Genomic DNA, 26,706 nt, shown 5'->3' with positions numbered 1-26,706 from the left:
CTCTCCCATTCCCCCTGCTTGTGTTCCCTCTCTCGCTGTGTCTCTATCTGTCAAATAAATAAATAAAATCTTTAAAAAAAAAAAAAACTTATCACAGAGTCTTCACTCAAAATTTTTTTTTTTAAGATTTTATTTATTTATTTGATAGAGAGAGAGAGACAGCGAGAGAGGGAACACAAGCAGGGGGAGTGGGAGGAGGAGAAGCAGGCTTCCCACTGAGCAGGGAGCCCGATGTGGGCCTCAATCCCAGGACCCTGGGATCATGACCTGAGCCAGAGGCAGACGCATAACGACTGAGCCACCCAGGCGCCCTTCACTCAAATTTTAACCGGTGTTATTCACAATGGTGACAATAAATGAGATTGCCCCTTCCCAGTAAACCTCTCTCACTGAGCTCAAATGATCCTTTTTTGTCTATTTCTCAGAGCTCAGATCTACCACAAATAGAAAGAGAGAGCAAGCAAGTTAAGCTTGGACAGCCCTACTCATCAAAGAAACAGAGCTGAAACCTCAGCTCTGGGGGATGGGAGACAGGTGGGTACAGAGGAAGGGGTGGAGGGTTTGGGAACTTCAAGCAGATTGACACTGAACCCAAAGCGCAAGGGAGATTACGTGCTACACATTATGCAGTTTATAGTATCTGCTTTCTCCTTTGATACCCACAAAGTGATTCTCTGCCAGGCATTTTTTGCAGGTTGGAGAGTGAGAAAGATCTACCATGCCAGATTCTTGAAAACAAAGTGAAAATCCTTTGTGTACCCATCAGCGTTGCCAAAAGGGGCTAAGGACTCCTAACAGCTAGCTGTGGTATGTCAGCTCTTATGGTGTGTCCATGGGAATGGACCTGTTGCACAAGTCCCATCCCCCCATTCAACCGATTGGGTGCTGGACACAGTGGCTCCTCGTCACCAGCATCTAAGAGCTCAGCAGTATCTCATCAGAGGGGCCCTAATTCCCCAAGGGACCTAAACATCCTCCTTAGCAAAGGACCAGGTCCAGAGCATAGTTCCTTCCATGTCATTGCAAATGGCAAGATTTCATTCTTTTTGATGGCTGAGTGGTATTCCATTGTGTATATATACCACATCTTCTTTATCCATTCATCTGTCAGTGGACATCTGGGCTCTTTCCACAGTTTGGCTATTGTGGACGTTGCTTCTATAAACATTGGGATGCAGGTGCCCTTCGGGTCACTATGTTTGTATCCTTTGGATAAATACCTAGTAGTACAATTGCTGGGTCGTAGGGTAGCTCTATTTTTAACTTTTTGTGGAACCTCCATACTGTTTTCCAGAGTGGCTGCGCCAGCTTGCATTCCTACCAACAGCATAAGAGGGTTCCCCTTTCTCCGCATCCTCTCCAACACCTGTTGTTTCCTGATGTTAATTTTAGCCTTTCTGACCAGTGTGAGATGGTATCTCATTGTGGTTTTGATTTGTATTTCCCTGATGAGAAGTGATGTTGAGCACTTTTTCATGTGTCTGTTGGCCATTTGTATGTCTTCTTTGGAGAAATGTCTGTTCATGTCTTCTGCCCATTTCTTGACTGGATTTTTTGTTATTTTGGGTGTTGGGTTTGATAAGTTTTTCATAGATTTAGATACTGTCCCTTATCTGATATGTCATTTGCAAATATATTCTTCCAGTCTGTAGATTGCCTCTTTGTTCTGTTGACTGTTTCCTTTGCTGTGCAGAAGCTTTTTATCTTGATGAAGTCCCAGTAGTTTATTTTTGCTTTTGTTTTAACGAAGTGATTTGTTCTGCAACTTGGTTTTTCATTGATGGTGAGGACCAGGAGTTGACAAGCTGTGGCCCCCAGACCAAATTCAGGCTGCCACCAAAAAATGTACAGTCTGCAGCCTAAGAATGGCTTTTACTTTTTTGAATGGCTGGTGGGGGATGGAGGAAATTGTGTGGAGTCTGGAAATCATATGAAATTCAAATTTCAGTGTCCATAAATGAAGTTTTCTGGAAGGTGGCCACACTCTCTTGTGTATGTGTTGGTCTATGGCTGCTTCTGTGCTACAATGACAGAATTGAGTGTCAACTACACAGAGCCATGAAGCCTAAAATTTTTACCATCTGGCTCTTTACATAAACAAGCTTGCCAACCCCCTTTATAGAATAAACTTCAGTCCTACTACCATTCAAATTATGCCAAATTCTGAACTTGTGAGTCGAAAAAGAAATGCTTTGTTCTAGTTTAAATAAAAGACAATTTCGGAGTGCCTGGCTGGCTCAGTCCGTGGAGTGTGTGACTCTTGATCTCGGGCTTGTGAGTTCAAGCCCCACATTGGGTGTAGAGATTACTTAAAAAGAAAAAGACAATTTTATTTCTATTCTCCTATTTCCATTTCTATTCCAAAACTCTACAGAAAAAGCAGGCACAATTGTCTAGATAAGACATTTGGTATCAGTAGCATAAATTATATAAAATTTGGAATCTCAAGGAAACTAAACATCTGTCTGTGCTTTTGTTTACATGAGTTCACCTAACAAATGCTTTTCCTTTATCCTAACCGTGGACATAAGCTCAGGCCCAGGAAATATTTGGCTAATAGAAGGAAACCTGGATACGAGCTCCGGACTCTGTCCTGTTATGTCATTAAGGTGAACTCACAGCGGGGCACCTGGGTGACTCAGTCGGTTAAGTGTCTGCCTTCAGCTCCGGTCATGATCCCAGCGTCCTGGGATGGAGCCCTGAGTTGGGCTCCCTACTCAGTGGGGAGCCCGCTTCTCCCTCTCCCTCTGCCACTCTCCCTGTTCATTCTCTCCCCCTCTCTCTCTCAAATAAATAAATTTTAAAAATCTTTAAAAAGGTGAACTCACAGTAAATGTGAGCACTCTGCCATGAAAAGCCTCACTTTTGGCATTACCCTAGACAGTACTAGTTCTTGGGGAGTAGGAATGGCCCTTCCTATCAGGGCTGGCTTCATGAGCACGTGACTTGTGCAGTCAGCCGGGCCCATGCTTGGTTTAAGCTTTGCTGTCACCTCTTGAAATTCTTCAATGATTTTTGAACAAGAAATCCTACATTTGGGGGACGCCTGGGTGGCTCAGTCGGTTAAATGTCTGCCTTCAGCTCAGGTCATGATGCCAGAGTCCCGGGATCGAGTCCCGCATCGGGCTCCTTGCTCCGCGGGGAGCCTGCTTCTCCCTCTCCCACTCCCCCTGCTTATGTTCCCTCTCACTCTCTCTCTGTGGCAAATAAATAAAAAAAGTCTTTAAAAAAAAGAAAAGAGGGCGCCTGGGTGGCTCAGTTGGTTAAGCGACTGCCTTCGGCTCAGGTCATGATCCTGGAGTCCCGGGATCGAGTCCCACGTCGGGCTCCCTGCTCAGCAGGGAGTCTGCCTCTCTCTCTGACCCTCCCCCCTCTCATGCTCTCTATCTCATTCTCTCTCTCAAATAAATAAATAAAATCTTTAAAAAAATAAAAAAGAAAAAAAAGAAAAGAAAAGAAATCCTACATTTGGGTTTTATAGCAGACCCCACAAATTGTGTAGCTGGTCCTGTTTCCAGTAGATGGTTAAATACAGACAACTGCATTTTGGGGAATGTGAGAGAAAGTTCTTGCACAACGAATTTTTTGTCCATACCCACATATCCCATGGAGGAAAATGTAGGGCAGGATCCTGTAGACCAGATTTTGCTTTGTGTCACCTACAAACAATGTGAATTAGAGGTAGATGCCTAATTCCTCTGAGCCTCTTTGTTCTCAGCTGCAAAATGGGATGATAATATTTATTCTATTTTATTTCTAGTAAACTGTGAAGCCTTTGTAGAAATACAAAGCCTTTCCTTATGTGAGGATAGATCGAGGAGATGCCACAGGAAGGGGAAGATTCCAGGACGTACCCAATGTTGCTCAGAGCTGGCCTTATCACTGTTCTCCTGCTGTTCCTTAAAGGAATCTCATGCTGCAACCCATGCAATTTCAAAAAACCAACTCATGCTCATGTCACTGTCCTGCTTAAATCCCATCAGTGGATCCTGTATGCTCTTAGGATAGGGCAGGGGTCTTGTATCAGTGACCTGGGGCCCTGAAGTCCAGGTCTCTTATATACTAAAAAGGACCCCAAATAAAGAATAACCTGAATAAATGGTTTGTGAAAATGACCGAAGAAGGGCCTGGGTCACAGATGTTCTCTCTAAATCAAATGGATGGTCCAAGCATATTGTTCACCCTGCCTTTGAGACCCAAGAAGGAAGGAACCGGGTCTTATTCTTCATCTAGGACCTAGAGCAATGCCTGGTCTGGAGTGGATATAAGAGAAGTTAAATGCTAGACGTGGAGGCAAGAAGCTTGGGGTCATATCTTCCCCTGCCACCTATTAGGGCTGGGACCTTGGGCAAGTCAGTGAGCCTCTAATTCTTCTCAGAGTTGCTGTGAGGATTACATAAGGCATGGCAAAGCAGTGTCTGCTCCAGTGCCTGGCACGAGGTAAGGAGCCAGTATGTGGTAGGTGCTATTCAACAAATTATAGGATCTAGAGTTGAGTGTATCAGTAGCAGTTACCTTACTAAAGCAGTTTGATTTTTAGAACCCTTATATTGTGTAGGGAATCATCATTTTACCTAAAAATAATACACAAATGTACTTGAATATAGTCAAGATTATTATTATTAAATTTCTTTATGACTAGACCTGGAACTTCTAAAGGTAATTCAATTTCAGATTCTGATTTTCGTTGCTCTATCATTTTTTTGCACCTCTTACTTGTGGATAGTTTTCTAATGAATGTTTACAAATAATAACTGTAAATCACCTACTTTTAAAAACCCCAAAACCTCCTTTTTCAACTTACCCTTCTATATCTCAATTCAATTCCTTTTAATGTTTCACACCCTTAGTCTCTCAGGAGGTTATAGGGCTGTTTTGTAATGGTTTGTTTTGTTTTTCCGAAAGGGCAATCCCTGAATAAAATGTGGAACACTGCTTAATATTTCTGAACACACCTCCTGGGGTCCTCTTCTAGAGAACACTCAGTGATTTCAGAGTAAACCATTTTTTTCCAGAATCCCTCATGGTGGCCCCATCTAACCATTTTGGAGACACGAACCCTTTAATCTATTTAAAGCAATTGATACCCTCCCCAGGAAAATGCATGAAAAATTTTGCATGCACTGTTTTTCCCAAAACCCAGAGAGTTTATGAGCCCCATGAAGTCCACCCATGGTAGATGAGTGGTCTCAGGGCACCTGGGTGGCTCAGTTGGTTAAGCAACCGACTCTTGGTTTCAACTCAGGTTGATCTCAGGGTCATGAGATCGAGCTTAGCTTGGAGTCTGCTTGGGACTCTCTCTCCCTCTGCCCCTCCCCTCTGCTCTCTCTAAAATAAATAAATAAATCTTTAAATGCTGAAGTTCTTCCTTTTTTTTTTTTTTTTAAGATTTTGTTTATTCATTTGAGATGCAGAGATACAGAGAGAGAGAGCATGAGCAGGGAGAGAGGCATAGGGAGAAGGAGAAGCAGGCTCCCTGCCAAGCCAGGAGCCCGATGTGGGGCTTGATCTGACCTGGGATCATGACCTGAGCCGAAGGCAGATGTTCAACCATCTGAGCCACCCAGGCGCCTGAAGTTCTTCCTTTAAAAAAAAAGATGAGTGGTCTCAGTTTGAATCTCTACCCTAAGATATTCATTACTAGTAAAAGCTTAATGTACACCCCTCCAACCTCTCCACCTTCCAGATGTATATGCATTTTAACAGGAAGAAACTTGGCCTAACTGAAGAGACTTTGGACTGGTGGAATTTGATTTTTAGGCTCTAGCAACAAGTATGCAGGAGAAAAATTGGGGACCAAGAGCAAGCCATTACTTATTATTTATTTATTGTGTGGTGTATTTACTTTTTTGAAGTTTTCAGACACAATTATGGTTCCATACCAACACACCCCCAAAGCCCCATATCAAGGATTGAATAGCTGGAATCCTGCCTAAACAAAGTTTGTAAACCAGAATCATAAATGTAAAAACGGATTGCCCAAAGGTTAACACACTGCTGTTTTACAGGATGAAAACTCGTATTATATCAATGAAGTGAGAGCCTATTTGACAGTCTCAAATCCAGGTAAGTTGTTAGAGAAGGTCATTCCACCAGCAATGACTCTGTGCCTCGGGTTAGCTCATTTTTTAGCCCATTGAATTTGCTCATCTTTGATGCTGCTTTGGAGAAACAGACTGAGAGAGGAACCAGGAGAATGCACTCTATCTTTGTATGCCTCCGTTTGCTCATCTGCTCATGAAGAGGCTGGACTCTTATGTCAGAGATCATTATCAGCAACTCTAGAGAGTTTCGTGACTTTGGGACAGATTTGCTAGTGACGATGCAGTCTCTTCCGTACTCCTAGAATCATGCATTCATTCTACAAAAATGTGGAGAGTGCTGGCTATGTGCCAAGCCTTGGAAGAGGCAGTAGAAATCCATATTATCCAAACATATGGTCCCTGCTGTCATGGAGCTTACATTCTAGAAGTGGGGAGAGGACCACAAACAGGCACATTAAATTATAATAGACAGTTAAGTAGTGTTAAGTTCTATGAGCAAACACAAGCAGGTTTGGGGGCCGGGGGAGGACTGGAAAGATATTTTTAGGTAGGGCCTTTGGAAAGCCCTTAGGGGAGGAAGGCCTCTCTGAAGAGGTGAAGTTTGAGCAGAGAGATAGCCCCATTTGGGGGCATCTGGGTCTGGGGATGCTTTTTTCAGGTGGCAGGAACAACAGATATACAAGTCCTTAGAAGCGAACATGTGTGTGATCGGGGAGCGGCTAGTGCCATGTGAGCCCGAGAGAGTGAGCAGAGCAGCAGATCAGGTCTGATGGCCATCCGGGCCAGAGCATGTAGGGCTTCTGGCTAAGGCAAGGTGAGGACTTTGGATTTGAGTTTAAAGTGTGAAAGGATGCCATTGGAGGGTTTGGTGTAGGGAAATGGTATATCAGATTTACACTGATAAAGATTCAGTTTGGTTGCTGTATAGAGAATGGTCCGCAGCGGGGCCAGTCGAGAGAACTCCTGTTAAGGTTTCCATCTAGGAAAGTAATGCTCCCAGTCAAGTTGGGGGAATTTCTCAGAGGGCTCAAATGTTTCTCTGGAAAGCCCAGCCTTTGATAACAAACCATTGCTGGGCACCTCCTCTCTGCCAGGTAGTGTATGGAGAGTTTTCATGTCTGTTTTCTCCTTCTTAAAATTCTTTCTTTTGACTAGCTTAAGCTTATCTTATTAAGGAACCTATACTAAAGAAACTTGCCAAGAAAGGAAAACGTGGAGAAATGTCTATTTAAAATACAAGATATATTTTATTGATACTGTTCAAGAGGATGCTGTTCATGATTATTGGTTAAAAGTAAGATGTCATAGTTGACAACTCATTTTCATATATAGTACCTCACTTAGACAAGTGTGCTCATAGGGGCTGGGGAATAAATATTGTGAATGCTATACATTAGCTAATGTTATCACAAGACATGGCCTAAATTTTAGCCAGGAGTAGGGTAGTAATGTCGCAAGAGGAGGGGAAGGGAAGGTCAGACCAGCTAAGTTAGAGGCTGAGAAAGGGGATGAGACAATTCTAGGTCCCAAAAATCCAGGCTCAGCAGTAGCAGTAGGAGCTATAGGAATCACGATGATGATAATTTGCACGTCAGTGGTGGCAAGGGCGGTATTCGTAACAGTAGTTAGTTGTAGTTACAGCGGTAATGACTGTTGTAATGTTAGTGGGAGTGATCGTAGTAGATCACCCTGGGATGTAACACACGATGTAGATGTAGTGGTGTAGATGGATAATTCAATGCATCATGTAGGACATTTGCACGTACATATGCAAGAGTCTACAGTAAATAGTACAGTGATGGGTGGGAAACACAATAATGTATTGGTTAAGATAGCAGGCTCTAGGGCGCCTGGGTGGCTCAGTCGGTTAAGCGACTGCCTTCGGCTCAGGTCATGATCCCGGAGTCCCGGGATCGAGTCCCGCATCGGGCTCCCTGCTCGGCGGGGAGTCTACTTCTCCCTCTGACCCTCTTCCCTCTCATGCTCTCTGTCTCTCATTCTCTCTGTCTCAAATAAAAAAAAAAAAAATCTTTAAAAAAAAGATAGCAGGCTCTAGAGTCAGACTGCTTGAGTCCCAGTACCACTTACTAGCTGTAGGCTCTTAGGCAGATGTTTTCAATTCTCTGACTCTCCATTTCCTTGTCTGTAAAATGGAAACAGCAGAACAGATCTCAAAAGATTATATGAGAATTAAACAGAACAGGGGCGCCTGGGTGGCTCAGTTAGTTAAGTGTCTGCCTTCAGCTCAGGTCATGATCACAGGGTCCTGGATTGGAGTCCCACATCGGGCTCCCTGCTCAGTGGGGAGTCTGCTTCTCCCTCTGACCTTCCACCTTCTTGTGCTCTCTCTCTCTCCAATAAAAAAAAAAAAAAAAAAAAAGAATTAAACAGGACAGTGCTTACAGAGTACTTGCGTGGTTCCTGGCACATAGCAAGCAGACACTTAACGTGAGAGGGAGGCTACCTTAGATACAAGCAAACACACCCACAGAGACAGGAAAGGAGGGAGACTTTCAAGCTCCCTCATTAATAGCCCCTGGGTATTCCTTTCAGGCACAACTTTGGTGAATTCATGAAGGTCCATAGTCTGGTCCTCAATCTCGGGAGCTGTCAGCACTCCCTTACATATTGTCTGTCTCTTCAAGGAGACATTTAAACCAAGGTCATGAAACTGATGTATAAAATCAAAATGTAAATGTGTGCATTTATCATGCAACTATTTTTTATGGTAACTGCCAAGGGGACTAGACAGTTGGGTCGTCTGGCCAGTGAACTTTCTCCCATCCAAGAAGCCAAAGTATAATCAGAAGGGTGTGGGGTGAATGTAGAATTAGAGCAAATGGAGTTAATTATATGATTAAAATGTTTAACCCCATCTGCCTTGAAGCATATGCTTCCTTGAAAAGAGTGAACCTGTCATAAAATAGCGCCAGTCCTCGAGCAGGTCTTTCTCTCCCCAACAGCACTCAGGTGGACAGAGATGGCCTTCCCTTCTCTGTGTCCCTACGGATGCATGTAACAACCCTTCCTAATGATGGGATCAGCCTGTCCTTTTGCTATATCAATACAGTCTGGTAACATGCAGATGTTCCACTTGGTGGCTGCGTATGTCTATTCTGATTCAATAAGAGTTCATGTGACTGTCACAGAGAGCAATCTTACTTCTCTTATTTCTGAGGTTTTTGTGGGCACGTCTCTGTAGTCCACAAGCCCTGACAATTGTACCCACCAACTCTGCCCCCAATGACTCAAGACAACTGAAGAAAAAGTTCCTAAAAGTTCTCATTTCAATGTTATCACATTCTAATTTATGTGAGTTTGCCCCCATATACTACATAATACCATAAAGAAGTCCCTAAAGAGCACCAGAGTGGGTCTTCATGAAGAGAAGGCAGAACCCCTGAAAGCCATATCTCAACGAAGGCCATTTAACTGCACATGGGCCACCCGGTAACAGTTGATACTCAATGGCTATATGCCAACAAGTGTCTATATTACATCCTTGTATTTTCAGAGAAAATTTACCAAGGAATGAAAAGTTCTGTGGTGATGTTTGAGACTGTGGTTGGGCATTCCTTCAAATGTGTGAGTGAACAGAGCATCCAGCTGTCAACCAACCTTCAACTGAAAACAATGAATGTCCAATATCAAGTCTTTGATTTCGAAGATGACCACTTTGGAAATGGTAAGTCAAGTCTTCATCATGTTGCAAACAAAAGCTTCAGAGACCCAAGGGTAGTTTCAAGTTGTTTTGTATATGTGCAGCTGTCAAAAGGGACAAGAATCACATGAGCTTCCTACAACAGTATGGTTCCACAAAGTTTTTAGGGCCAAGTTTCTCTGGCCAACTTTCCCTCCTGCCATTCCTTTGAGTCAATACCAACCTCATTATCGGACACTAACCCGTTCATGTCCACTACTCTCCCACAGCAGGATACATTCTCCTTGTATGTAATATTCTGACTCCTCAGGTATATTTGGAGACTTTAAAGATCCTGAATAGTAGTAATATCTAAAATTCAAGATTTCAGAATAGACTTTTTCCCACTTGCAGAGGGAAAAAAGAAAGTTGCAATAATTCAAGACAGAAATATACTCTGTTGGGCCCCCTGTTCTCGATTATGAGCTCAATTCCCCTGGCTAGAGCTTCCTTGTAGTTGGTGTTAGTTTCTATGCAACTTCTGCTTTGAGTTCTAACCACCGCAGAGGGAAGCAGGTCCTAGGCAGAAGGCCAGGGATAGACCAGGGTGACTTTCTGAAAAAGCCCTTTTTTCCCTTCTGGGAAAACGGGTTATAAAGATTCCTACATATGTCCAGGAATTGAATTTCAGTTTCTAAAACATTCCTCTCATAATAACTAAGAACATTATGTATACCTCTCAATTTTTATAAATAGATTTAGCTAGAAGTTTAGCTGTAAATTAAATTTCTGTAATGTGAACCCAACTTTTCTTTGAGTTCCATTATAAAGTCGAAGATGTGCCTACAAAAACCTGATATACTTGCTGGGAAGCATTGAGCAGAGGAAGGATTAAAGTGTTGCGGGCCTCGGATCCCCTGATTTCTGTAGGTTTTGTCTGAGTCTTCAAATCTCTGCCTCCGTTTTGGACCTTTACCACAGTGCTAAGACAAAAATACTAAAATTTCTTAGTAGGTATGGCCCCCACTTTGTCATCTGGTCTCAAAACTTCCAATTTGGGGAAACTTAAAAATTCATGATGAAGGTTTGAAAAGCATCTGTAATTCATCATGTGATCTAAAAAAATAAGGTATACACTTGCTCTTCCTCCCCCTCTGAACCTCTGTGAAACAGGAAGTGAGCAGGTGGGAAACCTTGTAGTGGCAGAGGTGAGAAATAAAACCTTTCAGCAACATACACCTGGCCTCTCTTAGCAGTGCCCATAGGGAGATGTAGAAAATTTATCTTTTCATTTTTTCCCTGCCCTTCCTCCCCTTTTCATATAATTATCAAACTTCCACACTCTCAACCCATTTCAGGGAGCTAAAATCCCAGAGCCTGTAAAATGTTTCTCCAGTACCAGCAGCAACCTTTAAGAAGCAGAGTCTGGCTAGAAAACTTTGGCCATGCAATTTGGCGCAAGTCTCTGTTGCCAGAGTTGGGAAAACATGGCCCCAGAACTTCCACGGGCTTACAGTTCTGATCCTGACTCTCTAGACCAAACTGATGTTTTCCAAAGTTGGATCTGCCGCCCAGCTACAACAGAATCATCTGGGCCTCACCTCCAATGCACTGAATCGTAATTTCCTGGGTGCGGGGACAGGGTATCTGCAATTTAAGATAGTCCCTTAAGTGATCACAAGCACTGCACACTTCAGATCATCGCACTGACCTTCCCTCGTTTTCACCCATCCGTGTGTCTGAGGCAGCCGGTGGGAAGCCCAGCAGCTCCACTCCACCTCTCGCTGGGTTTCCCTCCCTGCGCGGCTGAGGCAGGCAGGCAGAATCACTTCCCAGCATTGCGGCCAGCTTGTTAACACCTGTTACTCTGACTTCAATTGCAGCGGATGAATGCTTCGCTGACAGAAACAGGAGAGAAACCCCTGTGGCCGTGGGCCTGAGTATTGCAGTACTGCTTGTCGTTTTGCTAACAGCATGTCTGGTGGCCAACAAGAGGCCCAGTACAGGATATGAACGCATGTAAAGCCCCACCTTCTTCAAAATGTGCCAGGTTAAGGCCTTGGGAATTCTGGCTTCATATTCAGCCTGAAGTGAAGGGATCAGTTTTTCTAGTTGCCTATCCCACCCTCCCAATCCGATTAGGAAACCTGGCTTTCTACCGAGGGGCCAACGGAAGGCTACCGAAAAGGTAGCCCCCACTGCACTTTCTCCTGTTGGTACAGGGAGACTGTGACGTATGGGCTTGAATTCCACTCTCCACACCTGATAATACAGGGCTGGCTTCGAGAATTAGGGACAAGAGGCGGGGACATGAGGAAGGTGCTTGGGAGAAGGAGAAAGCAAATACCTAAAGGGAGAATTGTAAGAAAGACATTTTCAAACTGCACTGATTTTTCTTACACACTTTTAAGAGTCTCAATATCTAGTTTTTAAAAAAATTTTAGTTTTAAAAAAACAATCCATTTCGAAATAGATTCTAAAGTGATTTTAAACTCTCGGATTTTGCCCAATTCCTGATTTACTTGAATTACAGAATGGTGTTAATAGACTAATATTTTTAAAAAGACATTATATGCTATTATAATGTATTACCAGTAAAAAAAAAAAAAAACTAGATAACTTCCCAACATTTCATTTTTTAAAATGTAAAGCACACACCAAAGATCTTGGCAAACAAAAGAGGCTCCATAAATGTTAGTTCTCCAATTTCTTCACCTTCATTTGTTCTCTGTCTCCTTAACATTTTTTTTCTGCTTTGTCTCTGTTTTTCTTTGATCCTTAGTCTATCCTTATAAATTCGTTAATTTGGGCCATTGTGGGGAAGGGATGAAGGCAAAGCATCAGAACAATCAGGAATCGCAAACAGAACATGTAGATCTACCCCAGATTATTACCACTTTCCTCTTAAGCAAACATTACAAAAAAATCATAAACCAGGAGATTCTTGATTGGGAAAGAGTGGTACGTAGAGGAAAAATTCTATCAAATATGGCTTGGAATGTTATTCATGCTTTTCTATTACATTGTTTAAAGAGGAGAATTGAGACACCTGGATGGCTCAGTCTGTTGAGCCCGTGACTCTGGATCTCACCTCAGATCTTGACCTCAGGGTCCTGAGTTCAAGCCCGGCCTTGGACTCCTCAGTGGGTGCGGAGCCTACATTAAAAAAAAAAAGTAAATAGGAGAATTGAGGTTTTTATTTCGGAGAAAAGGGAGGGTAAAGGGCTTCTGGATGTTTTTAATTGTTTTTACTAACAGAAGTGTTCTTGTTTTTCTGTATTTGCCAGAGGTGCCATTCATTGTCTTTTGGTTTTTTGGTGTTTTGTTTTGTTTTTTTTTAACAGGAAGTTTATGAAACTTGGCAACAGCTCTATAACCACTGCTTATCTAGGGCATGTTCTGGCTTTCCCTGGAAGGATTTTAGCTCTCTCCACTTTCTCAGAAGTGAGGGGGTGGGGAGGGCACACAGCAGCTTCAAGAGAGCTTCAAGAGCCCCTAAGACGTTTGGAGTGTCAGGACATTCCTGTTTCCCCCTTACAACAGGAGATTTTGATGATAATCTAGGCTGTGAGGACCCGATGTTCCCCAGAGAGACTCAGGTTTGCCAGCGAGGGTTGGCTTTTGGAGAGATGCCATCTCTCTCCATCTCCAGCAGGCCCTCCAGTAGGCATTCACAAATACCCCGCTCCCCCTCCCGTTTCCAGCTCCGCCTGAAGTGTACTCAAGAGCTTCTATACCGCAGAGCATGAGTTGTTTATTCACAGTGCCACTGACCAGCCTGTAGAATGACTAAAGGAAGATTACTCTTCTAGTGTGGGGGAATTTCCATGGGAAAAGACGCGGAGTTAAAATCAAGAAGAGGGGGATAAGGCAGTTCACATAAGTTCAATTTTCCTTTCTACCATCCTCAGTGAGTTCTTTGGAGTGACAGCTGCTGCTTAGAGTCCTGTTATCTACCCCCACCCCTCACCCGTCCCCGCCGCCAATTATCTTTTAAATTACCGTGAATTAACATTCTAGTAAGCAAAAAGAGAAAAGGTTTCATTTGGAAGGCTAGTACCTAAAGCCCGGATGCGTTCCTGCCCCTCAGTTCTGCCCACTTTCTGCAGTGACTTCCGGGGAGGGTCCCGGATTGCGACTGTCACGAGCTGCTGGTCGGGAAGTAGCCTCCTCCGGCCCTGGGTTCCTCTGGTGCTGCCTCCGAGTCCTAGTCTCACGGCTGCAGTTTCAGGGGTCCCAGGCTTACTGCAGAGTGCTGCAGGTCGCTTTCTGGGGCCACCCCCACCCCCGGGCAGCCCTTCGGAGGGCCTCTGAGGCGGGCTGCGCTTGCCCCTTGCCTTTAGTGCACCTGCTGCTTGCCCGTCCAGCGGGTTTCAACTCCATTTTTCTCTTCTGCCGAGGGTAGAGCATCCTGAATTCACCCCTCCCTCTGCAACCCACCCAGAGATAATAGAAACCTTCACGAACGCCCACTTGGAGATAACCTATCCATTGTTAATTCTGATGTATTTCCCTGGCATGAATATTGTTTTACAAAACTGGAGCATACAGAGTACACAATTTGGAATCCTTTGTTACCTGTGCATCATAAGCATTTCTCCATGCTATTAAAGGTGCAAAGTGTCATTATTACGGCTGCTATGAATACGCTATCAACATTATATAATAATTTACTTAATTATTGTGTTGTTGAGAGTTTTTATTGTTTTTAGGTTTTCACAAATATGTTGTGATTAAAGAATTACATATGAATTACAAAACAGACAAGACATTGATTAACAAATGTGTATAAATGTGTGCCTGAATTTTGGTTTTGCCTAATAGAGTAAACTGTTAAAATGGTTATAATTTATTCTGCAGTAGTGATTCTTAATTTTTAACTGATCTCAGACATGGTGGGAAGAAAGGCCCTAATTTACCCAAATGATATTAAAGGAAACAGAATGTCATGGATGAGATGCTCAAGAACGAGCAAGATGAGGGTTGCGCCTTGCTGGTTCATTCAGTGGAGCATGCAACTCTTGATCTTGGGTTTGTAAGTTCGAGCCCCACATTGGGTGTAGAGATTACTTAAAAATAAAATAAAAGTGTGAATTCCAGATAACCAGAGCTCATGGATGAAATGTTATAATGAAAGAGTGAGGTGAATGGGAGATTTCACTCCTGCAAGTGAACAAATTGAGTATCAAAGCAACACCCAATAATATATAGAAATAGTAAGAGGAAGAATTGATAGAGCTGAAAGGTGAATTATCTTCATAGAGAAATAAGCAGTTGATGCAGATAAAAATTAAGATTATGACATTATAGGGCAGCTGTTAGGTATGGAAGATATTCAGATCAGCTAACGTAAGGATAATTGGTGCCTCTGACGTAGAGAGTTCAAAAACAGAAGGAAGATAAATGTGATGGTTTCAGAGATTTTCCTTAAGACAAATAATTGAAGTTGCACATTGAAAGAGCATAGTGTGTACCAGGAAAAAAAACCGACACAGAAAGCTTAGCATTAAGACACATCCAAACTAAGCTATAGAACTTTAAAGATAAAGAACTCTTTAGACATATGAATTCTCCCTCCCCTCTCAAAAGAGCAAATCACCTATAAAGGGGAAAGTTAAAGTTGGCCTCAGATTTCTACAATAACATTTAAAGCCAGCAAATAATAGACCGATGTCTACAAAATCCTAAGGGATAGAAAGTGTGACCCCAAAATATTATTTATTAAGGTAATAGGCAGATAACCTCAAACATGAAATAATTCAAAGGATACAACACCCCAATGAGCTCTTCTTCAAGATAGTCCTTGACCATGAAATTGGGTAAGATCAGAGAGAAGCCACATTATAAACAAGGATATAAACAAATCTTTCTCAGAAATAGAGAAGCCACATTTAAAAAAGGCATTTTATCTATTTAAATAGTTAAATATAAAAAGCATTAAACAACTATGGGTCTGTAAATCTATCATACAGTTACACCTTCTTGTATATGAAATGATATATGTACATGGTTATTCATGACAGCATCATTTGTAATAGCAAAAGACTGAAAACGAAGTGTCCATCAGTCTGGGACAGATACATCCCACAACAGAATACAGTTATAAGTAAGATTGAGAACATACCTATTTATGTATGTATAGGAAAGTTACCCAAAATACATTGTTGGGGCGCCTGGGTGGCTCAGTTGGTTAAGCATCAGACTCTTGGTTTCAGCCCTGGTCATGATCTAAGGGTGGTGATTGAGCCCGGCCTGACTCCACCCTCAGCACAGAGTCTGTTCAAGATTCTCTCTCCCTCTCCCTCTTCCTCCCCCTCTGCCCCTCTCTCCACTTGCACTCTCTCTAAAATAAATAAAATCTTCAAAATGTATTGTTAAATGAAAAAAGCATAATGTACAATAATAGTGAGAGAAGGAGGGAAAAATATATTTTCATTTTGCTTATATCTGAAACATTGGAAATATATATAAAAAGCCAAATGGTTATGACAGGGGGCACTGAGATGGGACAAGGGTGAAAGTGGAACTTCCCAATGTACAGCATTTTGTAGTATTTTGACTTTGAATTGTGAATGTGTTATATATTTGAAACAAATTTTTTTAACCATAGGAATGACAGTTATCAAATAGAATTGAAATAATGTAAACCCAAACAATGATTAAAAAAATAACATATATATTCAAAATTTGAGTTGGGAAGAAGAGAGATAGAAGGGAAACTGCTCGTGCTCATCTTTCAAAACAGTATCAATAGATAATGTCTAAATTGGAAACAGAGTTTAGAAAACACAGAATGTCTGTCATTTACTTCATAACCCTCTTAATGCATTTCATAATCCTTTAGTGTGTATTTATAATCTCTTTTTTGAACCTTAAAGGGATCTTTTATGAAACAATACTTCTGTGACAAAGATACATTTATTTGAAGTTTGGTAGCTGTCCCAGTTTTGTTTTAGCTTTTTTTCTTCTATGAAATCAAGTTAAACGAAAATCAGCAATTTTGGTAAAATAGCACTTGCATGATCCTATATTAATACAAGTACTTGTGTTTATTTTTCTACCCATCTGTCCTTGTAGTTGTAAAGAAAGATGCCTGAAGTTATATTGGTTCATGTTTTAGCAAGGATAATTTCTGGGTGGGTGGTTTTCAGGTGATTGGTTTTGTAAGGGGCCCAAGGGAGGGTGGCCCAAAATGTACCACAACGGCATATTGATTATTTTGAATTGAAGCTTCTTGGGAAACAAGGACATTCTTAGATCCTCCTCTGTCACCCTGAAAGCAGGAAATAAATCTCCCATATGAAAGCTACCCTCCCTGTACTAAGAAGTAAAAAGACATCCTTATCACCCGAGAAAGGATCTTTAAAGCCAAGAAAGCTATAGAAACAAACCCTGTTACTTTTTACTGATCTGCCATCTCAACCTAAATTCCACTTAAGAATTTTTGTTAATTGAAACTCCCAACATCTGTTTTCTTTATCCTGTCAGTTCCTCGCAAATATGTTCTCTTTTGTCTAAAATGTATCAAAACTGCCTGCCTTGGTCATTTCTTTGGGTGTCAATTTCATCATTGGCCCTTTGTGCACACATAATAAAACTTAGGTTTTTTTCTCCTACTAATCAGTAATTCTTAAACCAGTTGGAAGAATTTTGGAGGAAAGAAGAAATTTCTTCCTCTCCTACAGTTTTTACTTTTTTGTGAGCTTTTGTAAATCATCGTAATTATCTATAACGAGAAAATACCATTTAAAAAAAATAGAATAATGTTTCTTTAAGCATACACATGAGCACGCATATGTACAGAAGAAGCAAATGCCTTCAAGGTTTGCGGTGATTCATTCAAGTGGAAGGACTGCGGTGATTAAATAATTATTTTCTTTGTGTACTTTTCTACATTTTAAAAACATGTAAGCAACGTGACATTAAATAGTATAAAACTATATGGAGAGTAAAAGTTGCTCTCTATGCCCACCCCACCCCTTCCCCAGCACCTTGCCTCTTTTCCCTTCAGGCACACATGAACCTTTGTTTGGGTTCACGCAACCCTCTGCAGATCTTAGCGAACCTCTCTGTCAGCACACTGAGATCTACCACATTCTTTGAAGTGTCTACTTTATATTCTATTGTATGGATATGCCATTTAAAATTCCGGATGGATATCAAGGTTGTCCACTTTGTTCTCATAAAATGAGATTATTGTAACATTTCTTTGTGTAATTACATGAACACATCGTTAGTGTAAGTTCCTGGTGGAATTACTTTAGGGTATGTGTTTTACATTTTGTTTTAATATTTTTGGATTTTTTTCAAATCGTTTTAATCAAATTAACTTCTTAATTTGTCAATGTTCTTTTTTATCTAAGAAATACACATTTATTGATATGTATATGTAATAGGGGCCCCTGGGTGGCTCAGTCAGTTAAGTGTCCAACTCTTGATTTCGGCTCAGGTCATGATCTCAGGGTCGTGGGATCGAGCCCTGTGTGGGGCTCTGTGCTCAGCGGGAAGTCTGCTTGAGATTCTCTCCCCCTCTGCCCTTCCCCCACCTCATGTGCGCGTGCTCTTTCTCTCTCTAAAATAAGTAAATAAATCTTTAAAATATATATAGTAACAAAATTGTATACTCCAAAAGGGCTTATCATGAAAAGCAACATTTCCCTGTCCTTCCTCTAAGAGACAAAGTACTTTTAACTAATTTTAATAATTTCTTATGGTAACTATCTCAAAAATTCTTTTTAAAAATGTTAAAAAGCTTTCTTACCTCTTAATATATCAGCTTTAAACTACTTATTATGGCAGATAAGGATTTCATTCTTACACCATTCCTTTTATGGTTATATCACTGTTTTTTGCTAAATTAATAAGGTATATAGTATTATAATTATGAAAATATTGTCCACTGCCATGTCAAATAGTGTAGGACAAGCACAGTTCCTGTCTTGTACAGATTTGTTGTTTCCTGGAGTCTCTATCATTCCCTTTCCCCTGGTCCTTCCTGATTCTTTTTTCTCTGACCTCAGGTGAAAATTGATCCTTGGTTCATTTTGATATTGGTTTATGCAAGGATCTCATGCATACATTCTCTTATTTATCCTTTTTCTTTTTCTTATAAAATAGTATTCAAATATTTGAAATTTTGATTAAAATTTTTCTTTGCATGTGGTTTAAAACTAAGATGATATGGAGCTTTACCTTACAAATCCTTGCCCTCACCTTGCCACCCATAGGCAATTACTTTTACTGGTTTATCATGCATTCTTATCCTTCCAGGTTTTCTTTAAGTAAATGCAAGCAAATATATCTTCACTTCTTCTTTATTTACACAAAACATTGTAGTACTATATTCATTTTTCTTTGCATTGCTTTTTCCCCCTTAACATATACTGGAGATTTTTCTTTTTTTTTTTAATTCGAATTGATGCGCAGTGTTACAGTAGTTTCAGGTGTACAACATAGTGATTCAACTTCTCTGTAGGTTATGTTATGCTCACCACAAGTGTAGCTCCCATCTGTCACCATACTATTATAATATCATTGACTCTATTCCCTGTGCTGTGCCTTTCAGCCCTGTGACTTATTCATTCCATACCTGGAAACCTGTATCTCCCACTCCTCTTCACCTGTTTTGCCCAGCCCCCCAGCCCCCTTCCCTCTGGCAACCATCAATTTGTTCTCCTTATTTATAGGTCTGATTCTGCTTTTTATTTGTTTATTCATTTGTTTTGTTTTGTTTTGTTTTAGATTCCACGTATGAATGAAAATCATATGGTATTTGTCTTTCTCAGTCTGACTTATTTCACTGAGCATAATACCCTCTAGGTCCATCCATGTTGTTGCAAACGGCAAGATCTCATCCTTTTTATGGCTGTATAATATTCCATCATGTGTGTATACCGCATCTTCTTTATCCATTCATCTATTGGCTCTTATCTATCCTTGAATAAGATATAGATATAGTTCTCTACTTATTTGTGTTCAGTCACATTCCCTTGTTTCCTCAGGGCTCTCCATCTTTCTCCAGTTGAGACTGATTATATTTTAAATGAACTGAATAAGCACTCTAATGAAATAAAGAAAAAAGTTTTGACAAATTTATAAACTTTCATTTTTAAGCTCTCATGAATATTTAGGTCTGTTTCCTAATATTTTTAGCTCATTAAAAGCAATAAAAAAGAACATTAAGTATAGCAAAAATGTTTTACATTTTTGAAAACATGGATAAACATCACATGTTTTCAAGAGATCATGTGTAATCTAACGACAGTCTCTTTTATGTAAACACGTTCTACTTTGCAGAGAACACACCTGGAAGAAAATGGGTCTAACAATTATTAAATAACTAATAATTGCTGAGAAGATAAGTTTATCTTATTTAATCCTTCAACGATTTTATATATTATTTGCTTACTTTATGAATGAGGAGATTGCAAGGTTCAATAACTCATCCCAGTTCACACAGTTAGGGGTGGAATTAAAAGTCAAGGTGCGTTGTGTGTCAACTATACTCCAATTAAAAAAAAAAAAACAGTCATATCCTTCCCACTCTAGTCTGCTTTCTGGTCTGTCCTCACCAAACGTTACCCGCTATATTGTATTTTCTCTCTCTCTCTCTCTTAGTGGACGAGTGTTCGTCTGACTACACAATTGTGCTTCCTGTGATTGGGGCCATTGTGCTTGGTCTCTGCGCTGTGGGTTTGATTGTCTATGGACTCCGCCTAAGACGCGAATCATCTGGATACCAGAGAATCTAATTGGTGCCCTGGGGAAAAGAAAACAATGGGGTTTAGAGAATCCTTTCATCGGTTCCAGGATGTTGGGGACGTCCCTTAGAATTAGTCCTTCCAGCGACATAAACCACTATCTTTCACAAAACCCAAGTCATTTCTGATTGAAGGTCAAGCAGCAAATCAATTTCTGCATATTTTTTGTTCATTTTATGAAAGGCCTAGTGAGCTGTTTCAGAGTAAATTCCTCTGTTTCACAGAGAAAATTTCCTTCAAAATATTTTAACCATTCTAAGTCAACATTTGAGATATGTTAAATTAACATAATATATGCCAAGTGGTATATGCTTCCAAACTATAAACTAAAATGTCAATTGTAATTAATGCTACCTATGTACATTGGGGATGTTATTTTATCCTTCATCTTTCCCATTAAAAAAATGCCTCAGCTTTGTCTATAAAATGGACTTCTAGTGCTTTTACTATCCATGTTTTCTATGATATACATATGTCTGATGACCTACTTGCCTCTTCTTCCACTTTAATTAAAAAAAAATCATCAAAAAACCCACCATATCACAGGTTGTCTAGGTTTGATGTGACACCAACAAGAGGAACAAATCAACTTATACTCTTGATGACTCCTCCTGCAGAATCACTAGAGACTAAGAATTCAATGGCTATGGACAACACAATTCACTAATCAGCAAGAAACAATAGCCCTTAATTTTTGTACACATCTATGCCAGACACTAGGCTAAGTTTAGATCCATCCCATATAATTCTCACAACTTATAGATGAATAAAGTCAGACTTGAGGAAATTAATCACCTCCATGTCAACCAGCTCGCAAGTGGCCGAGCCAGAATTTGACTGCCAGTTGGTCTGGTGGCAAGAGCTCTGGACTTGCCACGGCAGCGGGTGACACTAAGTGCTGCCTGAAGCCTCACACCAGCACAAGCTCCTTTTTCACAGAGAAAATGAATTTCTCCAGAATCATGAGAGATTAGGAGACGCGAAAGGAGGACTTGGTGGGGAGTGAAAGAGCTGATCTTTAGTAAAGTTCTCTGCCTCCTTGAAGGAGACTGAGGGGCTCTATAAAACAAGGGTTTCTCATTTGTATGGGATTGTGTGGCTCTAAAGTGGCTCTCGGTGGCTCTAAAGATGAAGGAATGGAGGAAACTTCTCAGGTCATTTTTTATTTCTTTGACAATAGAGAAATCTTCCAACCGCCAACCAACTTTTCTTTCTTGAATGTAGATCCCCCCCTTGTGGTAACTTGCTTCTTCTGCACTGTTATAGCCACCTTTTCTATTCTAAAATTCACTTTATTCTGTAGAGCAACCTGCCAAGAATCGTACTCCTGCCTGTTTTTACAACTAAAGGAAGGAGCTGAGTCTTCTAACAGAAAAGACCACATACCCCTAGCATTCTTTAGGAAAGGAATAATTCAGGTCACCCTAGAGGACATGTTGACTTTCCTGACTTGTTCTCTTATGAGTCAATAGGGTTAGCAAGGTCCTCAGTTTAGTCTTAATAGAGTATTGAATCGTATTAAAAGTTTTTGTAATAAAAAACTTTATTTTGGAGGTGAATTTATGTCATTAGTGTCTTATAATTCGATTTTTGTGCTATAAAAATTTTTGTTTACCAACGTAGTGGAGGTTGTTGCTTGAATCAATACGTTAAATCATCTTTCTATAGTTCATTTTGTTCTATTCTCTACTGCCACTTTATTACTAGCTAGGAAGACCTATTTGAGAGAATCTGAATTTTTGAGAAGGAAACCACATTAAAGTTATAAATGAAATCTCCCAACGCTTAGACCAGACTAATTGACTAGATTACTGGTTTACTTAAGGACTGCCAGTTTATCCATCCATTTATTCATTCATTCAACCAACATCAATTAAGGACTTACTAAATGCCAGATACTCTGGTAGGGGCTGAGATAAATAAGAAGAAGTCCTGTATTCACTGTATTAGTCCTGTACAGTTATATAACAAGTTAACTGAAAACTTAGCCGCTTAAAACAACACACATTTATGATCTCACGCAGTTTCTGAGGGTCAGAAATCCTGGAGCAATTTGCTGGGTGGTTCTGGTTCAGGGTCTCTTACTAGGAGGCAGTTAAGCTGTTGGCAAGAGCTGTAGTCATCTGAAAGTGCAACTGGAGCTGAAGGATCTGCTTCCAAGTTCACATCATGTGGCATATCTATAGGAATGCTCACAACATGACAGCTGACTTTCCCCAGGTGAGTGATTCGAGAGAGAGAGAGACTGGCCACCTATTCACAAAGGTTACATACCATCACTTGTGTTGAATTCTATTGGTCACACCAACCATCTCTGGTATAATGTGGGAATGAAGACCAGAAGAGGTGGAAATCAATGGGGGCCATCTTGGATGCTGGCTACTCCGGGTCCATTGTCAAGGTTGAATTACTGGTTTACTTTTTGGGGACAATTCAGGTAAATAAATTCCAGTATGTACACTAAAAAAAGTGGCTTAATAGGAAACTATACAAAAGGTAATGAGGACGGGGCCCTTTCCAGCCTGCTACCAACTCTGCCCCAAGTATAGCACCTCACCAGGAGAGCAGCCCCTCAACCTCTGGTGCTAACAGTCTATTGACCAGCTGCTGCTCAGGCAGACTTGCCTTTTCACCAAGGCTGGTTGTTGGCTTATTGCTCTACAGTGTTAACTGATAGCTTTGCCTCAGGATTTGTTAACTCTTTGTCATAATATAATCCAAAGAGATCTGGACCACACAGATATCCCACAGGACATCACACTGAACCATTACTTAGATGACATTATGCTAATTAGACAGGACAAGCACAAAGCAATTATTATGTTGGAAGCCTTGCCAAGACACGTGTATTCCAGGAAGTAGGAGGCAAACCTGATGAAGATTAGGGACGCAGGGGGTCAGAGGCATGCCAGATATCCCCTCCAAAATAAAATACAGATAGTTTGCATCTTGCATCCTTTCCACAAAGAAGAAGCCATAGAACCAGGTAGGCCTTTTTAGGGTCTAGAGGTAACATTCCACAGCTAGGAAAATTTCCTCTGGCCCATTTACCGGGGGGACATAGAAAACTATCAGTTTTGGGTGAGATCCGAGCGGGAGAGGGCAGTACAGCAACTCCAGGCTGTAATGCAATCAGCTCTGCTGCTTGAGCTACACAATCAGGCAAACCTCATTGGAGGTATCAGTGGTGGGTAAAGGTACAGTATGGAATTTCTGGCAAACTCCAGTGGGAGAATGATAACACAGGCCCTGAGTATTCTGGAGGCCATGCCATTTGCGGCAGAGAAATAGATGCCCTTTAAGATACAGCTCGTGGGGGCACCTGGGTGGCTCAGTCGGTTAAGTGACTGCCTTCGGCTCAGGTCATGATCCTGGAGTCCCGGGATCGAGTCCCACATCGGGCTCCCTGCTCGGTGGGGAGTCTGCTTCTCCCTCTGACCCTCCTCCCTCTCGTGCTCTCTGTCTCTCATTCTCTCTCGCAAATAAATAAATAAAATCTTTAAAAAAAAAAAAAAAGATACAGCTCGTGGCATGTTACTGGGTCCCAGAACACTTGACTTCGGGACACTGTTACCACATATCCAGAATCGCCCATGTTGAGCTGAATTCTGTCAAATCCACTAAGTAATGAAGTCAGTCGTAAAATGGGTAATAGGACAGAGGTCAGTAAATCACAGCTCATGCTTGGGCCACCTGTTTTTGTAAATAACGTTTTGTGGCGTACAGCCATGCCCATTTGTTTATGTATTGTCTACAGCTGCTTTACAACAGCAGAGTTGAATAGTTGTAATAGAAACAGGTCCACAAAACTTAGAATATTTACTATCTTCCCTTTCACAGAAAATGTGCCAAGCCTCTGGGCAGTTAAATGTTTAAATTTATAAGAAACTACTGAACAGTTTTTCTAAAATGGTGTTTGTCTTTCTCTATCTGGCTAATTTTACTTAGCATAATGTCTTTCCAGGTTCATCCATGTTGTCGTAAATGGCAGGATTTCTTTCTCATAGATGAATATTATTTCATTGTGTACATTTATACTGCATCTTCTTGGTTCATCCAGTCGATGGACACCTAGGTGGTTTCCACATCTTGGCTATTGTGAATAATGCTGCAATGAGGGTGGAAGTGCAGGTATCTCTACAAGGTACTGATTTCCTTTCTTTCGGATATATACCGAAGTGGGATTGCTGGCTCATATGGTAGTTCTATTTTTAATTTTCTTTTCTTTTTTTTTTTTTTAAAGATTTTATTTATTTGACAGAGAGAAACATAGCGAGAGAGGGAACACAAGCAGGGGGAGTAGGAGAGGGAGAAGCAGGCTTCCTGCAGAGCAGGGAGCCCGATGCGGGGCTCGATCCCGGGACCCTGGGACCATGACCTGAGCCAAAGGCAGACGCTTAACGACTGAGCCACCCAGGTGCCCCTATTTTTAATTTTCTAAGCCACCTCCATACTGGTTTCCATAATGGCTATTTTACATTCCCACCAACAGTGTACAAGTGCTCCCTTCTGTCTACATGCCCACCAACATTTGTGATCTTTTGTCTTTCTGATGGTAGCCATCCCAACGGGTGTGAAGTGATATCTCATTGTGGTTTTGATTTGTATTTCCCTGATGATTAGTGATATTGAGCACCTTTTCACATAGCTGTTTGATATTTGTATGTCTTCTTTGGAAAAATGTCTATTCTGGTCCTTTGATCATTTTAGGTTGGGTTATTTGGTTTTTGCTTTTTTTTATAATTAATGAACAGCATGCATCACTTCATTTTATTTTATTTTTTTTTAATTTTCATTTATTTATTTGTCAGAGAGAAGGAGAGAGAGAGAGCACGAGCAGGGGGAGCAGCAGGCGGAGGGAGAAGCAGGCTCCCTGCTGAACAAGGAGCCCGATGTGGGACTCGATCCCAGGACCCTGGGATCATGACCTGAGCCAACAGCAAACACTTAACTGACTGAGCCACCCAGTTGTATGAATTCTTTATGTATTTTACCTATCAACCCGTTGGTTTGTAACCCTCCTGGAAGCTTCCCAGGTGCAATCTAAAATCAGTCCCCAATTTTCTCTTGCATTACAGTTCTTTTTTTCTTATTGATTGGTGGGAGTTACTTATATATTAAAGAAAGTAGCCCTTCATCTGTGATAAGAGTTATAAAATTATTCCCAGTTTACTGTTTGTTTTTTCCTATGTATGTTTTGCTGGGCAGAGTTAAAAAAACTGAATTTGATTAATTTTCTTTTATAGCTTAAGCACTGTGTTACACTTAGAAAAACCTTCCCTCTTTTAAGATCTCCCATGATGTTTTCTAGCCTCTTCTATGCTTCCATCTTTTATATTAATCTCTTATTCTTTTAGAACTTATTTTGATTTTAGGTATGAGAAGTAAGGATTCAACTTTATTCCCCAGAGAGCTAACCACTTGTTCCAATACCACTTCTTGAATTATTGAGTCTTAAAATCTAGAATGTATGTTGAATTTTACTAATGACCTGTTAAGCATCTATGAACATAAGATTTTTTCTTTTAAACTATTAAGATATTAATTAATTATATGAACATTGAATCATTTCTTGTAACATCTTCCATTTCATCCAAGTTTTCAAATTTCTTTGCTTACAGTTGAGCAAAATTAGTCTCCTACAAATCTATAATTTGTTTTCTGTATCTGTGACTTTTCTCCACTTATTTTTTTATCATGACAAGTGTGCCTTTTTCTCCATTTACTTTTATTAAATTAGTTAACTACATTATCAATTTCTTTTCTAAACCTCTGGATTTATTAGTTCTTTAGTATTAGTTTTCTTAACTCATTAATTTCTTCTTTTATTGTTACTAATTTCTTTATTCTGCTTTCCTTATGTTTATTTTTGCGTTTTTTAGCCCTTGAATTGGATGATTATTTTACTTCTATTATGAATTTGCTTATCAACCCTGCTTTAACTATGTCCAAATAAGCATCTGTATGTAGTGTTTTCAGTGTTTTTATTTTCTAGATATTTTGCAATTTCGGTTTTGACTTCCTCTATTTCCCAATAGTGCACTAAAACACTTATTTATTTTTATTTATTATTATTATTATTAGAGAGAGAGAGAGAGAGCACTCCCAAAGGACAGGAGCGGGTAGGGGGAAAGGAAGAGAGAATCTCAAGCAAACTTCGGGCTGAGCAAAGAGCCCCACCCTGGGCTGAGACTGAGATCATGACCTGAGCCAAAATCAAGAATCGGAAGCTTAACCCACTGAGCCACCTAGGTGCCCCTCA

General features: G+C 40.7%; 1 protein-coding gene across 5 annotated transcripts in view; it reads left to right on the top strand.

Moving 5' to 3' along the window:
• LAMP3 (lysosome associated membrane protein 3) overlaps positions 1–20,875 on the top strand; it is a 33,369-nt gene extending 12,494 nt beyond the window's left edge. Inside the window, exons 4-6 of one of the 5 annotated variants that reach the window (XM_031032516.2) lie at positions 6,009–6,066; positions 9,559–9,729; positions 20,302–20,875. In XM_031032516.2, coding sequence (XP_030888376.1) covers positions 6,009–6,066; positions 9,559–9,729; positions 20,302–20,435 — 363 coding nt within the window. In that variant the 3' untranslated portion in view covers positions 20,436–20,875. The other 4 variants (XM_081830283.1, XM_081830307.1, XM_031032515.2 and 1 more) reach the window with 4 other exon arrangements.
• Positions 20,876–26,706: the final 5,831 nt, after the last annotated feature.

The sequence above is a fragment of the Leptonychotes weddellii genome, chromosome 1 (assembly GCF_054177405.1).
Source record: "Leptonychotes weddellii isolate Sample4059 chromosome 1, ASM5417740v2, whole genome shotgun sequence".
NCBI classification, from domain to species: Eukaryota; Metazoa; Chordata; class Mammalia; order Carnivora; family Phocidae; genus Leptonychotes; species Leptonychotes weddellii.
The sequence above is the reverse complement of the archived record's forward strand: the minus strand, read 5'-3'. Positions and strand labels throughout refer to the sequence as shown.